At 37.4% G+C, this 19,058-nt stretch overlaps 1 protein-coding gene across 3 annotated transcripts in view; it reads left to right on the plus strand.

Moving 5' to 3' along the window:
• The window catches only part of mettl24 (methyltransferase like 24), an 80,979-nt gene that overhangs the window by 47,031 nt on the left and 14,890 nt on the right, over positions 1-19,058 (plus strand). For all 3 annotated transcript variants that reach the window (XM_006626329.3, XM_015355966.2, XM_015355958.2), the window contains one exon: positions 9,891-10,122. In XM_006626329.3, coding sequence (XP_006626392.2) covers positions 9,891-10,122 — 232 coding nt within the window. The remainder of the gene's footprint in view (positions 1-9,890; positions 10,123-19,058) is intronic.

Consider the following 19,058-nt stretch of genomic DNA (forward strand, 5'->3'; position numbering starts at 1 on the left):
GCATCACAATGGCTATGTGATGTAAAAGTTATATCCATTAAACAAAGAAATCTTTTGGGCAGAATTGCAGGGTCTGGGTGGTGTGTGTGGACAGTAGAGTTGGCAGAAATTCTTAAATCAGACACAAGGACAAAAACGGGAAAAAAAACTAGTCTGCAACCCTCTACAAATAGAAGAAGATGCAAGACCCCTTTTCTAAAATTAAAATGTTAAAAATGTGATTTACACCAAGAATCAGACGAGACACTGGAATGACAAGATACAGGAGAACCTCACAGAAAGCATCCTTGTTGGAACAGCATTACAACATTTGTCGTCAGTTGACGTTAAATTCATTTTTTTTGTTTCTCAATTTACAAATATAAATGTACAGACCTAATGGCGAAATTAGGTTTAACTAAGTACAAATACAATCTAAATTGAATCCTACAGACAGTATTTGGCTCTAAAAAGTACTCACCAGATTAAGTTTTCAAACATTCAGAACTGGTGTTTTAGTAAAAAGCAATACATCCAAACCAATAAATAGCATGCAAACATTTAGTGTTTTATGGGACCGGAAAATATTTATATTTTCTGAAAAAATTATGTTAGAAAATTAAAAAGAAACATTTCAAAACCATTTACAGTCTCCTAAATTCTCTTATTGGGAGGTTTAAAACTCTCTTTAGGAGTCTCTACTGAAAAATGTATATGAATCTTCAATGCATTGTTTGCTCCTTATGGGAAACCAGGAGGTGGTGTAAATGTTTATCAGCTGTCTTAATAAAAATGGTAATAATGGGTTCACATTCTACTCGTAAATTCTGCTATTTCACTGGCAGAGGAAGTCTTTATTTTCAAACGTGAGCTACTTTGTCACCAAACACAGGTTTCGCTTGTTTCTCTAAAGGATGCTGAGAGGAAAAATACAATCTTGTATTGAATAGAAAAACAAAGCAAACCGCAACATGTAGGGTCGGAAATAAAAAGACTGCTGTGCATGCATTTTCATGAAAACTGTTTGTATTCTTTATTTTCATTTTGTCATCGTACAAATTGCTCCCTTATTTTATCATATTACTGTTATGAAGCAGTTCTAAAGGTTAGCTCTGTTCTCACTTGTCTGTAAAGGCTTCTGGGAGTGGATCTGGCTCCATCTCTACCACAAAGCTTAAACTTCTAATGGCTCCTTTCCAAACAGCTGTAAGCTTAAGAAATTACACAATGAGTTGATTTAGATGTTGTGTATTGCTTGAATTTCAAGTAGGGAGCAGATGTATGCATATAAGATATGGAATGTAACTCATGTGTACTGTATTCTGTTTTAGTCCATCAAAGTGTTTACTCACAGGAGTTTTTTGTCCTGAAAGAAATTATATGCATTGCCACTGAGACCAAGTGGTGTTTGGGTGTGATATTAACTTATGATTTCTGAAAGGTTTATTGAGTAAACTGATATTTAAAAAAGCTGATCATTTTATGCAAGGCAACTTAACAATTACACCAAATTACGTATCTGGACATTTTACTGGGATCTGAGTGAATTATGTGCTAGTTCCTTACTGAAAGACCCACTTTGGTAGCTTCATGGACCACCAGTGGACTACAGGCAGGGAAACGCTGCTCTAGACCTGATGTTCGTGATGTAACACAGGTTTTAAATATACCTACTGTATGTGCCATCTCTAGCTTAGTTTACCATAGTTATAAGGTATGGCAGTCTTGTCATTAAGAGTAAGCTTAAAAGTAAGGTGTCATCCAACAAACCAATCCAAAGATATCAATAAATGTCTTTATCACGGAACTGAATCTGTTTTCGTTTTCACAACTGGGCTAGCTAGCATCAATACAAGCACACTGCATGTAATCTCAAAGGATGGCAGAGTATATGAGTGAGCCTCAGTCACCCTCAGTCACATCACAATGGCTGAAAAGCCCTCAGAATGTGATTTATCCACATTGACTGGAGGAACAATTATCACTGCACTGCAGCCAATATGTCATGATACTCAAATGCCTAGCCTTGTTTTATGTAATTTCATTTTCCAACAAAGACAATAAACACAATGGAAACTGAAAACTCAGCATGGTGTCCAAAACGATCATTCTGATAATAGTGTATAGACCTGAAAAAGAAGACTCCAGTAATCTGAGGTAACAATAAAGAGTGTAGTTTAATAAGTTACATTACTCAGCTGGTTTTGTCCATTTGTTTATTTCACATGAGGGAATTATATATAAAAAGTGAAAGCTCTCTAATAGCCATGAATGATCTATTCTTGAAGTCATTTCACATCACTTTCTGCTCTGCTCTCTTTTCTATGCTTCAAAAGACTACAAGGACAAAGGAGAAGCAGTTGTTCTGTTCCTCAGTAGAACACTAGAAACTGTATCTTTATTTTCTAATGGCTTTCTGCAAAAAATATATGTTTACAGAATAATTAATATGAGGACTGCTCAGAGAGAGAGGTGTAATTTTACATCCCAATAACAACAAACTTCAATGTTGGTACTTTTTAATTGGATTCACAAAAGAATCATTGACTTTGTCTCAAATTCTGGTACACAGACTTACATCTTCATTCGTATTTTTGTTGTAAACTCTTTCGGCTTAATTTACAAAAGAATGTGATAGACAAGGCTCTTATCAATTACTGCACAGCTTAATGAGCATGCTCTGCAATATTATGTAAGACAGGGATATTTCCCTGCAAAGCAATGCCATTCAGATATCTTCTAAATATCTTGGGAGTGAGTTTTCCTAGACCAAGTGGCACAGCTTATTATTATTAGAACTGATATGGAAGATTGATCCATGTAGATTTAAGTAAAGTTCTGTGAGTGAAACAAGTGATAGATGCAGAGTGGACTCCATACAGAAATACACCAATAAATACCAAGTATAAGAACCACAAATATATTGAGCTACATTTAAATAAGGGAGGGCTAAGAAACATTCAGTTGCACTTAATAACATAATCCTCACCAATTACTATATTGAACGGCAAAGAATCCTTTTTAACAAATCACATTTGTGTAATATATTTAACTTTTTATTAAAGCAGAAACGTGACGTTTTACTTACGGAAACACCATGACAGCATTGAAAATATAAATTTCCTTTAAACAACTGCACAGCAAAAACAAAGTACTCTGCTTCAGCTAAACAAAGAAAAATACTTAGCCACAGCACATTTGATTAACAAGGTCACATACTGTAGTGGAACCTATAATGTCTCCCATTTATTTCCCTAGTTGTGTGTGCACTATAGGAAGCCAACATCCATGTGACTTCACAAGCTTCACATTCTTGCTCCTACTGTACAACAAAAAGAATGCAGGTTTAGTCATGGACACCACAATCTCCTGCCATGGACAGACTTCAATTTTAATTTTACTGTGTTTAAAATGTATTTACTTTTGATGTGGTGAGATGACAGATGAAAGTGTAATGCAGGGTCTCTGGGTCATGACCCCAGTCCTGAGGAGATCTACTGTATATGAGCACTATTGAGGTGTCTGGAGGACTCCATCCATTCCACAGGCCCAGAGTTAAAGGGGTTTACATGTTAAAGGTCACTAAAGCCACCTACTATGTCTGTGTTATTCTTGGTGACTTTGAACCTCCTGGAGATCAGAGTACAGGATGAAAGCCCCACTGTTAAACACAAGATTGTGTCAAGTGACACACAGAGGGAAAGAGAAAATAAAATAGTTTGGATTCTGTATGAAAAGTATATCTTGCATCCAGACCCACATATTGTATATATTATTTTTATTCCTAAATAAAGTCAAGCCATCCCTGAGATGATGATGATGATGACGAGGACACGACAACAACAATCATCATCATAATCTATTCAGCTGTTACCCTCATGGACTCAGACATCAATTATTCTTTAAATTCAATGTATTGATTTTAATTTTTTTAATTAAATGTTTTGGTTTAAATAAGACAATAATTCAAAGCTTGACTTCCACCCTTTGAAGTGACAGTGGTCGTGTCACCTTCCCAACACATAACATGTCACACATTGTAATCCACAGTATCACACCCATGTTAACAAAGGTTGGTTTCTACAGGATGTACCAAATCCAGATTCAGTTATCATGTGGAATTACACAAAACCCTGGTAGACAATGGACATAAGGCAGGATACACTCTGGACAGGACACCAGCCTATCAAAAATCAGCAAAACAATGTGGTTTATTCAGTTGCAGACTTTAATTCCTATAGGCTCTGTGATTATTCATAGTTAATTGACCTGTGAATCTCATCCAGCCATACCTGAAAGAAGTGATAGTATCAGCTTTGTTAACATGGCTGGGTAGCTTTATCCGGACACTCTCGTCCGGTCCAATAATAGAGCCATGTTTGGAGGACAAGTTCCATTTGTATCTGAACGCAAAATGCACAAACACATTACAATTTACATATTTTCTCATTTGCAAATCTGATGCTCAAGCACATGAGGATATGCATGGGTAAGGAAAAAGCAAATCAGGCTGCTTGCAGATCTTGTAAAACACCAGCTTCAATCACTATGCACAGCATAGCTCGTTTACATGACATTACACAAAGCATTTTCTGCTTCGCTTGTCAGATTGAGCAGATGTTCCCTTATCGGCCACTCGGAAAAAGAAGTGTAAAATCCACTTAATGCTGAAGCAGAACTCTGATCCTGTAAAAGTGTGGACTCTGGCAGGACCCTTCTCACCCTTGAGGGCGAGCTAAAGTATCCAGTGTTAAACATATGTTAATTATGTATTCAGGGACACAAGCACAATCTGGAAAACAAGTGTCTGTAGAAATGCAAAGCAAAAGTCCAATTAAAAAATCAGTCTGTACTTACTAAGGCACTTATGTTTTACAACATGATGTCAACTTGAATAAAATCTGTAATTTTCTGTTGCATTAACTTTTATGTTATCAGATGCTTTTGATACTGGTATTTATAATCCACCTAGTGCCATGGCTGTCATTTCTGGCCCTGTTTGTTCCAGCTTGAACCCTAATCACAAGTACTAATTGTTGCCAGTAATTAAGATAATGAATTACCCAGACAATGAATTAGAAGTACATTGAAGAACAACATTTAAACCACAAGTCAAAAAATTTGTAATTGAGAGGATGAGCATTCAGGACTACAGTACAATACACTAACAGTTTGGGTGTCTAGAACAAGCTTTCAGACCTTGTTGTTGAAACAGTTTCTTTGAGATCCTTCAAGAAAACACAGTGTGAGATCTCTGGATGAATAATCTATGTGCTACTGAATTATCACATGGCCTCCTTTCTTTTGTCACCTTCTTTTTATTTTTTTGCGATGGTACAGAAGAGCAAAACTATATAAAGAGTTCCTAGTCTTTCAAGCCTTTTGCAAAACGACCAAAAATAACACCTGAAGAAGGCTCCATGCCTGAAACATTGTGTTCTCTTTCTTCTTTTTTCAGCATGGAATAAACCTATTACTTGTTCCTTATTAGCTAATAGAGCCAAGAATCCCGTCCTGATATTTCTTGAAAGAAACCAGGGTATCAGCATCTTCTAAATTTCTGTTTTCTTACATCTCTGCATAACAGGTTTTTTTTTATTTTCTTGTACAGTACTTTTTTCCAAAGCCCCACACATACAAATTCATTTTTCCCACAGACCTTGGTAATTCTGCCTTTAAACTTATTTTCTCAACTGCACAAGAACAAAAAAAGATAAAAAAATATTCTATGAGCAAAATGGTTGAATAGTCTGATTTTTTTTTTATTTAAACTTTTCCCTAAAGAATTAGTTCACTGCTGTAATTAGGTTATACAGTTGTAGCTACATTCTCTGAAATCTTTAGGTGAGGCAAAGAAATCCCAGCATCCCAAAGGAAATTTCCATTAAAGACAAGAATATGTTCTCCCATAAATTTACAACTTGGAATGTTATCCCCAAGGCTATCCCAATTAACTTAGTATCTCAGAAATATTTACCAAGGCTGAAACTGTTTCACAGTGCCTGTTTGCTGTTAACTCCTTAGAGACCTTTTATAAGGTAACAACATTAAAGGCTATGATTTCTGCTTGGGAGCATTGTTTTGACAAAAGGAGGGTGTTGGCATCTCGAGCTTATCATAGCCAGAAAGATCCATGAAAAAATGTCTCCCAAGGGATTGAATGAATGCAGAGCAGTGCTGTGGGAAAGCAAAGCTGTGCTCTTGCAACTGCAAATGGGTAAGGAATTCAGCTTCTGAGCTCAAGAAATGGAGCAAATGGAAGAAAAGAAAAGAAATGTGTTGGGGTACACACCACACTCTTTAACATGATGAGACTCCGGCTCTCCCACAACCCTGTACTAAATAAAGGGGTTCAAAAATGGATGGCTGGAGGTTCCCTATGCTGAGGTTCAGCACGTTCTTCCTTCAACAGCAAGTGGCTCATTCAGCAGATCAAGAGCAGCAGTGTTAAGAGGCTTTTCACTGAACAATAAATCTGAGTTTCTGTATAATGCTATATGTAATAATCTGATAATCAACACACCAAGATGGAGTAGGGGTATTTGAATTTACAATGCTCCAGACCGTAGCCAGATTTTACTAGCTGATATGAAAACAGTAGATAACGTGCTGCAAATGTTTTTGGTGACCAAAGAATTCATAGTTCCATGGATTTTTTAAAACTCTTTTGTCTGCTCCTCTATACCTTAACAAAAACCACCCAAAATCCCAGATGCTGTTGAGCCCATGCTTCGATTGACCTGCTGTGTGCCCTTGTTTGTAACTGAATAATTACACAGTATTATACAATAATGCATTTGACAGATGACATTAAACCTGTTTAACTCACATTTCATGTGTCCTGAAATCCTGAAATCGAATTTACCATCAAGAGTTTTTTTTGCCATACTACTGGACTTTACTTATTTTTACCCCATGCTGAATGCAAAATCTGGCAAGTATTATTTTTTGAAAAATAAGTATGTGCAGGGATGCGATGGTTCAATCAGAAACTCAGTGTTAACAATGTTAAATATTTACATAAAGATTACAAATCACTGTATTTACAGTTCGGTGTACAGAGATGACCTGAAAAAACATTTTAAAAAATGCAACAGAAAATCATGTAGATGATTGAGATAAAGAATAATTCAGTACAGCTGTCTTGTCAAGTTGGTTTGGTTTTTCAAGTTGTTGAATGTGATACTTCTAGAATCATGTGAATGGGATTCTGATACCATTCGAAACTAGAAAACCAATGATCTGTATAGGCTTAATGCTCTCCCCTAATCTGTAACCTTTCTTATGTTTTAATGTTCTTAGTTTTTCGCTATTAATGTTCCCACTAATCTTCTCCTGCATTAACCTTGTTTTTCCCTTGAAATTTAGATCCTCAGATTCTTTTGGTCTTTCTCCCCATTCCAAGACAAAAATGGACTGTTGCCAAATTCTGCCAGTCATGTTTCTCTATAGGCCAAAAACAGTTGAATCGTTTATTTTGTAATTAATCATGCCCAGCACTGCATAACATTGAATATTTACTAGAAGATAGAAGACAATTTAGCTTGACTTTGAAACAAAGCACTCCTATCAAGTGATTTTTGCTTCATCATGTTTAAGTCACAGATGGTTGCAATTTCACTTTGTTTATTGTGTATTTCTCCAGGCAGCCAGACTTTAATTAAAGCGAAAGGAATGCCTCCCTGCTACAAAAGGCCTTTACCTAAAGCGTTAGCTCACCATACTCTCGCCTCCCAGCAGGCACAGCTTTCACTGATTAGAAAATGCATAAATTCAGCATGTTCCCCTTATTATTTATGTGAGCTGGAGGGGAGATATCTCTTGCAGTTATAAGAGGGCAAAAATGGTGCTAGCGTTTCTAATACCCTCCAGAATGAGGAGCTGGAGACGAATTAGGAGCAGTTTCAGACTCACTTCTAGTGACAGTGCTCTCAGTCTAAAAAGAGACTCTGGAGTCTGTATGCTCTCCCTATGTTTGAAAGGGATTTCGCCACGTCCTCTGTCTCTTGAATAAATACATGTTAAGTTTGATTGGCTATGCTAAATTGTCTAATTTAGAGGTCTTGTTCCCAGTGTGGCCTGATATTAATAAGGTTTTGCTTCTACTATAACTGTTAATTGGGCAGAGTTGTGGGGATTTGTTCAGAGTATGACTATTACTCGTTACATGTCTGATACACAACCAATGTATGGACCAAATGGCTCATTTCTCCTCATTACCAATTATTCCTTGGGTCAATTAGGTATTGAGATAGATGGGTTAAAAATTCTCCACTCATTTGTGACCTTTTTTACATTCTTATGTTCTCAAGCTATCAAATCATTCAAAACCTCCGGCTGAAACAGAGATAAAGAGGCCTTAGACCTTAATAAGTATCAATGATTCCCTTTGGATTTCATGGCTTGCCACCATGTCATCAAGACTGATACTGTACTCTTGACTTATTTTAAAAAACGACGGCTGAAATTACTGGCACAATTTAGAACTTGTAACAATGAATTGTGTATACTTTTGTTGGCTATTAGAAATCAATTGACAGAATAATAAGCAGTCTGCATACTGATTCAAAATACAAAATATAGGCTTTTATTGATATAAACACGTGTTCATATTAAACCACAAAAATAATAACGTACTTGAAACATTCTGCATTCTGCTGAGATACAAAATGGCTGATCGTTTACTTCAGGGATACCAAGATACAAATACATCAGGATTATGAAAAAATATGAAAAATGTAAGGATTAAACATTGGTTCTAATTTATTGTCGTTAATCAGTCTCATATAACTATTGAACATTTTAATACTCAAAGACAAGTAAATACTTATTCCAATGTGAGTTAATGATATCAAAATGTACTTAGGATAACAACCTTAGTCTCGAGATTCATAATGCTAAATAATGAATCATACATATACAATGACTTTTGATTTGTAACTCCCCACTCAGGAAGAGAGGGAGACAGCTAATGGGCAATGTCCAGTCCTCTCTTACTGGCCTGGTGCCACCCAGCAATGATGTTTGCATTGGAAAGAATCCTGCTGATGCTGTATCCTGGCAGACAAATTCCTAATGTGGCATTTTGGACAAAAGTTTCAGTCGAGGCTCAGCCAACAGTTGCAGACACATGGTTTTATTGTCAGCTTGCCAAGTTTTGATTAAGAGTGGAGAGCAAGAGAATAGAGTTGTGCAATGATTTTTAAATTTGCAAGATTACAGCTGGTGTTTGGTTGTTGTCATCAGGTGTAGTAGCTTTCTACACCCAATAAGTTCCTAAATGGTTTTTCATCTAATGGATGATTGTCAGCCAGTTCTGATGGCATCTGTAACTGTAGACACAGAGGGGCCAATGGCTGGACACCCATCATGAAGAGCATGGTGTTGTTTAACAAGAAGGCCCATCTCCCCCGCATTTCTTCAAGCTGGAATCTATAGGACTATTCTGCAGTCCAGGCCACAGAGAGGCCTTGCTAAAAAAACCTTTGAAAAACTGAATTCTGTAGTTTACTAATAATCAGGAATGTTAGGATCTTAGGATCTTTTAACTTCTAACGACCAAACGGGATAGATGGGCCAGATGCCCTCCTCTCATTTTAACCCTATTTTATGTTTCAGTGTCTAACACCCCACTGAATATGGCTATGGTGTATTTAAGTCTTTACCCAGAACCTGATCTCCACTTTCTTCCTCTTCCTTTAAACTCATACTCCTTTGCTGATATGCAGTCATCTTTCAATTATATCTCCCTGCTTCATGAGACTATCAAAGATTCCCTTTCAACACTTTTGGAATTTGGATTTGGAACAGGATTTCATTTAGTGTTCCATGTGCTTCGGCATTTAAATACAAAACGAAAGAGTGAATGAAGTAATGCCCACATTGACAAACAGCTTTTTGTGTGTTTTCAGGCTGGAGATTGTCGACAAGCATCTTGAAATGAGCTTGGCCAAGAGAGGGTGTGAGGTCCACTGCTTTGATCCCAGTATTAAGCAGGCCCACTTCCATGACTCTGAGCTGCGCATGTGGTACCATCGCATCTCTGTGGACTGGAGAGATCCTAATCCAGCTATTCTTGGCCAAAGGCTCCACAGCAACACGAAGAAACTGGCCACGATCTTAAATGAATTTGGCCACAGGAAGGTAAGACCGGAGAATATCAGTAGTCTGTGTCTGCATCCCAGTATCGATAGATATATACAGTAGAATACAATGCTCTGTTCAGAGGTACTGTATGTACTTTCAGGGTAACTCCAAAGAAAGTGACTAAAAGGTTTTGGAGGTACCCTGTAAGTACGTACCTGTAAACTTTCTCAGGTCTGTCCCACAGGTAAAAAGGCCTCACACCAGTTTATCTACAGCAGGACAATGGCTCACTGTTCATGCACAATTTATTGTAACATTTGTGAGAAAACAGGGATGTCTGTTTACATCAGACACATGAAATGCTTTGTGTGTGGTAGCTTCTAATCTAAAAACTGAAAATGTGAAGTGTAGATGCTTCCTAACTGTTATGTACTGGAAATATTTTTGGACAGTTCTGATTTTATTATGAAAGTCATACAATATACTGTATAATAATGTTCTGTATATGTATATTTTTCAGACACACACCAAATGATTTGATCAGTTAAAAAAAAGATTAAAAACTATTGAAAAAGTGGGTTCTTGAGGCAAACACAGGAAAATAATTGTTTTGTGTATGGAAGACAGAGTCACATGTTTATAAAATGTGAGAGAAAAGGTGTAGTAAAATCCTAGCATACTGCGAAAACAGCTCCCACTATAATTGAGAGAAGATGGTCATGAGATTCTCAAATGAAAATGTTGATGATATATTCACAAGATAAATGTCTGTAGATATATCAAAATGCAGTACATACTGTACATCTTTTAAAAAGCACATAAAGCAACTGGAGTTTTCCATTGAACATGGGAAGAAGGCTAAAGTTTTAAAACTACTTTTTGAAATTGTTGAATTTAATAGGTTCAAAGTAAGACAGTAGAAAAATATAAAAATAATTCCTCATGCCCAGTACTGAACATGCTGGAGGTTTTGTGGTGGTATGGAATTTATTATTTTTCTGACTCACCGGGGGCCTTCTTACTGCAGAAATTGTAAAACATGAGAGAAATCACTCTCACATGTTAGCCAGTACTAGAAGACGTATTCGATGGAAGTTTGATTGCAGTAGGTAAAGGATCTAGTATTCTGCAAAGTCTGCAAAAAAGATTAAAGTTATGGATCATCCATCTCATTCCCCAGACATCAATCTCATCAATAAATTGATGAAAAATTATCTGGAAAACTACTCCTACAAAGAGGAAAGTAAGCTGAGTTCAGAATTCAAAGCTGTAAGTGAAAGATGCAGGAATGTTTTTTAAAGTACAATAGAAGAATACAAACTATAAAACAATGAAAGGGCAGAGTCAGTAATAAAGTGTGAAACTAGTTTTTGCATGTTATTTTTCGTTTTATGCATACAGTATTTTGTCACATACAATCTTTTTTCATCATGGTGCTTTTCACAGAATAATTAGAAATTGTGATTTTCACAGTTATTTTTTTAGCTCTGCAGATATTGTCATTTGCTTGTTTTCTTTTAACTGGCTTCTCTCTGTAGTGGCAGTGTTTATCTGAAGTCAGATTGTTGTGTTTTACTGTGATACATATTTTGTATTGCCTGAACTAGTGTATAGGTGTGTTTTCTGATAAGGAAGTATCTATTGGAACCAATCAGCGTGAACATCGTACAGTTACTGTTATGCTGTGGGCAGCAGTGTGCAGCTGCTGATCTACAAGTAGTATTCTGTAGGTTTCTCTGTGGAGGACCAGAGGGTGAGATAAGCCTAGTTGGCAGGAGATTGTGGGCAGGCAGGAGATCCAGCAGACTAGTGGAGATTGACAAGGAAAGCCTGGTGTGTTGAGGCTGACTGGGAGAGCCTGGTGTGTTGAGGCTGACTGGGAGAGCCTGGTGTGTTGAGGCAGCCTGGGAGAGCCTGGTGTGTTGAGGCAGCCTGGGAAAACCTGGTGTGTTGAGGCTGACTGGGAGAGCCTGGTGTGTTTAGGCTGACTGGGAGAGCCTGGTGTGTTGAGGCAGCCTGGGAAAACCTGGTGTGTTGAGGCTGACTGGGAGAGCCTGGTGTGTTTAGGCTGACTGGGAGAGCCTGGTGTGTTGAGGCAGCCTGGGAAAACCTGTTGTGTTGAGGCTGACTGGGAGAGCCTGGTGTGTTGAGCCTGGTGAAAAGGTTGACAAGGAGACACACCCTGCTGGATCAGTGCTGCCACCGCTGACTAAGAAGCCAAAGTTAGCCAGCGTTTGCAAGAGTATAGTTTTAGTTTGCACAGGAGCTAGGCAGGATTCCTAAAGCAGACCCATCCTGGTCCTCACGGGTTCAGGTGGAATGCACGTCCTCATGGGAATGCTGCAGTTGCCCGTGGCAACCGCAGCCAGCAAGTCTCTCCCGCCCCAGGCGTGACACTAGCATGACGAAACCATCTTAATACTCTGTACAGCAGAAATATAAAATAGAACATATAACCAACTATTTATATGTTTACTATTATATACTTAAAATAGTTAAGTAGAGTATAAGATATACTAAGTATATCAAATATTTCATTAGAAAAAGAAAAATCAAAGGAAATAATGATCAAGAAGACATTTTTAAGCTATTTAGCATTCCAAAAGCTGACAGCAGTATTCAGTCATTAGAATGAACTGAACAAAAAAGAAAGGATACTTCCTTGTCACAGCACAAAGGAGACAAATATGAGTGCTGGGTAAATTCTAATTAATTTATTATACACTTTCCTCTGGATCTTTCTTAAAATTAATGAAATCCTGAATATACAACAGTTGTTACTGCAATACCTAATTGCAGTGGCTGAACCATAATTATCAACGTGCTCCTCTAATTGACTTTTCAGTTTATAGCAAGCGCTTTTGATCACACACTGACAAAAGTAATTGAAAACAAAATAGGCAAAACTCTTTCCTTCATTACATTTCTGTGCATGTTTAGAACTGCGTTTTTGGACCAGGTGATTCCAAACATATAAATAAATATTTAAGCCTCTGATAAAGTTTAGTTATGTAAGCAGTTCTAGATGTTGTGGTTCTAGGATTGGGAAGGAATCCATTTGAACTCCTTGCATTTCCGAAGCACTTTTCCTGCGGGATCCTAAAGCACTTTTACAGATACTGTCAGAGGTAATCCAGGTTATTCACCTCCGAAGTGCAACATGGCAGGGATTGTACTGCAGCAGTCCCCCTGCACAGCAGATCTTAGAGAAGTGAGACGTTTCTGCAACATTTGAATTAAATGACAGGGAGGTAGATTTAGGAAGGATTCAGATGTCCAAACCCAAAGTGAAATTTAGCCAGGACACCACAGTAACACCCCAACTTTTACAAATGGTGCCATGGAGTCTTGAATAATTAGGAATGTGGTATAATATCTCATCCACGGGACTGTACCTCCTAAAGCAAAATGTTCTGTACCATGGGAAAGAGTGCCACCTACTGGTCCACAAACACCACTTGCAGTTGCGACCTGATTTTCCTTAAAGGTGTCACCTGCCCATAGAGGGAGCTATGTCTGAGAATTTTAAATTGGTACTACGTCACTTAATGTGTGTTGGTGTCAGGAGGGGTTGTTTCTACCAATAACAAGACAACTGTTGTTGTTGACAACTATGCTGAGGTTATGCTTTCTGTTATTGTGTGAAGCCTACCCCAGACATACAGGGCACAAGGCAAGACTGCACCCTGGACAGAATGTTGGTCCATTTCAGAGCACACAAACACACAGATACAATATAGAGACACAAATTAACCTAGAGACATTCCAGTCTTTGGAATGTGGTAGGAAATCAGAGTAGCCGACCAAAACACTACATGAATACAGAAAGAACATGTAGACACTACACATAAGGTGTTAACTCCAGAGTGGAATTAAACCCATAACTCAAGAGTTGTGAGGCAGCAGCATTAACTCCCACACAACACGTGTACTGTCCTATAAAACTTTAAATATGGAGTTGGAGTTTTAAACCATAGGTTAAAATATCTTGCTTTCATATTTAAATATTTAATTTGTGTACTAACTATAGTTTATGATCATGACACTTCTTTTTGCTGTTACCAATTGACTAAGCTGTAAATACTCAAATTTTCTCTCTCCAGAATGGAAGCAATCATTAAATACAGTCCCACAGCAATCGTCTAATGTGTTCTGTATCCTGCTAGATGAAATTAGAATTCATGTTGTTCTACTTTTAGTGGGGCTACTCATACATTTTTAATCATTACTGGCCTTGTAAAAAAAAGCAATTTGCACCATCATTAACTGAGGCTGCTTAGATTTACTTTAGGAAAAATGAAAAAAAAAAATGCTAACCTTATTAAACAGGCTTAATTACAGTATATTCTTGTTGTACTTAGAAATGTATAATGAATATGGTAACATGTTACATTAATTAAAAAACATTAACTTGAACCAGGCTCACATGCACAATACACCAGTTTTTAAGGCTAACATGTTAGGTTGCTAGGAGGCTACAGGCATTTCCTCCAATGGGGATCACTATCTTTTTGTATCTGGTTGAATGTAAATGTTTAATCAAAATGCCTTACTTGGGCTTTCCACGGCTTCATTGATAATGAGCTGTTTTGCTCATTATGAGACCTGTCATATCTGTGAACAATCTTACTAAAGAATTACAAAGCCCAATTTTTTATTCATGGAGAATTAAACTGGTTTTAAGCTGAAAGAGGCAAGAGATTAAAAGGGCTAAAAAGAAAAAAACAAAGTAATCCCAAATTAAAATAGGAAATCCTGTATCCATACAGTACATACTGTTTATTATCATGTAGAACATGGCTTTGTGCAGCATACAGTTAAAGAAGACTTTCCTGAGATGCACATTTTTATATTCAAACTGAACACATCTAGAATGTAACAAGTTACAGCAAATGTCAGCAAAAATTAAAGACAAAAATGTGCTGATTGCATAAACATTCAGACACAGGAATTTAGTAATTGTGGAAGTACCTTTGGTAGCAACTACAGCCAAAACTGTTGTGAGTAAATCTCTTCCACGCTGGCTTGGTGTAATGTTTGCCCAATCTTCTTGGCCGATTTGTGCAAGCTTTCTCTTGTGGCTCAGGGATCAATCACTTATGGTCTCATCTTCAACACTACAGCAATGTTTGCCACATTTTTTGCAGCAGCACTCAGGAACTCAGCTGCAAACTGCATGTGGGAAATGAGATATGAGAGGTTTTCCACTCTGCCATACAGGGCAGCTTTGTGCAGGAACTGCGATATGGTTGACTGATGCCCATGTTCTCAACTCTGTGGACTCAAAGTGGGAGCAAAAGAGAGGATGTGCCATATCACAACATTTTCAGATGAGCATGTGAATGTCTGTTCTCTCCCATACTTTTATAGCAACAGATTGCAGAGCTCAAAGATGGAAAGAAGATTTTATATGTTCTCACAGTAGACAGGAAATAAACTAGTGCTGTTTAAACTGCTATATTTAATATGAAAGAAAACAAAGGGGGAGGATGAAATACTGAAGAGTCTGGGTTGAACTCACTGGCTTTATACTGCAGTGGTATTTATATGACTCATTGTGTTAATCTTGTGCTATTTTCCATGGACCTGTGTGATATCCACTTCACCTCACTCAGTAACCTCTTGGAAACTTGTTTGCTATTCTAGATTTGCAGTAGTAATAATAATTAGGCTGCAAATAAACAATAGCATTAAAAATGAAGCAAATAAAGCAGGCATACCCTGCCAAGGGAGGTATTCACAAAACACAGGCAAGCATTCTTCTGCTTCTGTGATTTATGCACAGTTGCTTTAAAGGAATTAATTGTCTCTTTTGTACAGTTAAACCTAACTGGCATGTGAAACCAGTGTGACTGTCTGGTAATTGCCACATCCTCCAGAGTTGCCATTCTTCAGCAGAGGGATTTAGATGGAGAGTGTCCAGTCACCTGGCTATTTGCCAGTTTCTTGTGGTTTTGGACAGGATGCTGGCCAAGGTAGAGGCCGAACTTGCAGATGAACTGGCTGGCTTATTACAGGACCTGGCAGGCAAGATCAGCTAACATACTTATGGGTAATTATGCAGAAATGGAGCGCACATAGGCAACTACTCTGTCTTAGTTTCATCAACTTCAAAACGGAGTGCTGTGAAAGAATCAAGCCTTTTGAGATGAAGACTTACAGTAGGGTCCTACTGCCAAATGAAAATGTGCTCCAATGGATGGGCTCTGGTCATTGTTTTTTGGCATTATTGAAAGGTGTAAATCCAACCTCTCATAGTTACATTCTGAGAAAAGTAGGTGGTTGTCTTAAAAAAAGCAATTATTTTGGACACAGTGGACAGAAGAAAAGGCTTTGTGAGGCCAGGCTAAATATGAGGGAATCTCTGATGTCATCGAACGTACTGCATGGCCACTCAGTGATCTGCTTAGACTAGAAAAAGACAGAGACGTGGGAAAGAACAGTTCATCTCATGAGCCTAATAAAGACAACAGAATAGGAATACAGTTAAATATCTCCAAATCACTTGTCACAAGCTATGGAGTTGTATGAAAATTTATTTTTCTTAGCAAATAAATCAAATAAAAGCTTATAATTTGGACCAGTTAGTATCTTTGCTTTGAATTGCTTCCCTCTCACTAAATTGGCCTCTTTTTATATACTGTAGCTGAATTTATTGGGGGTTAGTTCATTTTAGCCAACACACTAATATGTTAAACATTGTATTTTCTTGGAGTTAATATTACAGAATACCCAGGAGAGTATTTTTTATCATGTGGAGCCAATGTAACACACCAATGTAATATTCCACACTCCTCCATACCCTCTTTCAGGCTCCTCATATAAAAGAACAGAGCAGCAGCCTGGTCAGTCAACAAAATTTGCTTTTATTTTCACTTGGCTCCCTTGACATATTTTCTTAAATTCTTAAAGCTATCTGCATTCTTCTGACTGTCAATGCACAGCATTATAAGGAGTAATAATTTCATGAGATGAAGTGCCAGTGAAACATTCACTGCAATATACATTTGTGTATATAAGCTACAGTATATGCATATAAAGTGTTTTTTTATAATAAAACTACCATTTTCAACTGTGAATATTCTTATAGTAATAGAGCTGTAGCACAACTTTAAATTTGCTACAGTGCATATGAATATCTGGAATTAAATATCATAATATAAATGAATATTTGTTTTGCAGGTTGATCATGATTTTTCCAAATTTGGAGAAGTGTATGCTAGAGTAAATAATTTGGAGTATTACTTAGCAGAGGTTGAGTTTCCCATAACCCTCATACTGTATGTGCTGTATGGGATTTATGTTATCATTCGATTCATTTGTTTTTCAGTTCCATACAGAAGATATACTGGCAGTATGGTAAAGGAGCATCATATTCTTAAAAGAATGTGCTGTATACTGAAACAAATTTAGTAGTGCAGAAGTGTTTCTTGCAGTAAAGCAGCCTTCCAAATTTCTTATTCCAATGAAGGACACACGTTGGACACAAGACCATTGACAAAAGGGGTGCCCTTGTATTATCTGGATTCATGAGAACCCATCCATCTGACCACTTTATCCAATATAGGGTCACAGGGGAGCCAGAGCCTGTTTTGTCAGTGCAAGGTACAGGACACACAGACAAAAACACACACACACACACACACACACACACACACACCAAGGCCAATTTTCCCAGAATCCAACCTGCCAGCTTGTCTTTGGACTATGGGAGGAAACCTAAGCAGCTGGAGGAAACCATGTGAACATGGGGAGAATATACAAACTCCTTGCAAGTACCTCCAGATACTGTGAGGCAGAGATGTTATCCACTGTCATAGGAATCCATTTTCTTTAAAAGAAGTACCCACCATGGAGCATCAAGGTCTCCTTTACAATAACATCTATATGCCTGTTTCTCTGGACAGTTAGCTATAGCTCACTGAAAATGCCTCACAACAGCAGAACAGCTGTCTCGGGCTCCTAAATTTGAGTATTGCAACGTGTGGAATGTCGTTCCACCGTCTAGTGGTGAGGAACAGGTAAAGAGCTTTTTAAAGCTTATTTATATTCATGCCAATACTTCATACCCATTGCAATACATATAACATCTTTGTTTGACTTTTTCTCATTCCACTGGAGGTAGTATTACATTTTCAGCTCTGTTTTGTCATAAGGAGAGAAGAATTGACTTTAATTTGCCTCATCTAGACAGTAAAAGTTATGTTCTATGAATATCTTAACATTCTACAAATATATAAAGATTCAGCTGTAAGGTCTTTCTGCTATTAAAATCAATTATTCTGTTGCTCTTTAAAAGCTTGAGGGAAGAAAAAGACAATATCTCATTAATTATGCACCATGTCTGTTTTATAAGTACAATAAATTTAAAGGCAAGCAGGTGGACATGAATGCTTAAACAGGGATGTATTACATAGAATTCTTTTTCTGTTAAACAACCTTGAAAACTGAAAACTGAAGAGTAGGACTAAATCAAATGTTTTTAGCTGGAAGCAGTATCTGCACCATGCAAAGGTGAACAGTCAGAAATGTTAATCCATAAACACAAATTGTGGCTGAGGACACCGGGTGCTGAAAAATCTTTCTCTGCCATCGGACATCAATACTAAATGAATATTAACAGGTGAGATGGAGCACATCTGAATGAGAAGGACACCAGTCCACTTAGAACAAGGACCTAGAAAGAAATTCAAAACATTTTATATGGAGAAGAAGGGCAGAGGATCCAAAGAAAAATGTTAAGGGACTAAGACTTAAGTAGACCTTAAATTAACCCTAGAGAACAAAAAATTCAAAGGACCACTTAATCTAATGCTTATACCTAAATTCCAGGGTCATTAGTAAAAAATACAAGAAATAGAAGCTACTGCATTAACAGGAAGTTACAATGTAATTGGAAACACTCAAATGTGGCTCTCAGAGACTGATGGGGATGAATAAAATATCAATGGCCACACAGCTTTGAAGAAAAAAAAGGATGGAGGAGGAAGAAG

The sequence above is a fragment of the Lepisosteus oculatus genome, chromosome 2 (genome assembly GCF_040954835.1).
Source record: "Lepisosteus oculatus isolate fLepOcu1 chromosome 2, fLepOcu1.hap2, whole genome shotgun sequence".
Classification (NCBI taxonomy): domain Eukaryota; kingdom Metazoa; phylum Chordata; class Actinopteri; order Semionotiformes; family Lepisosteidae; genus Lepisosteus; species Lepisosteus oculatus.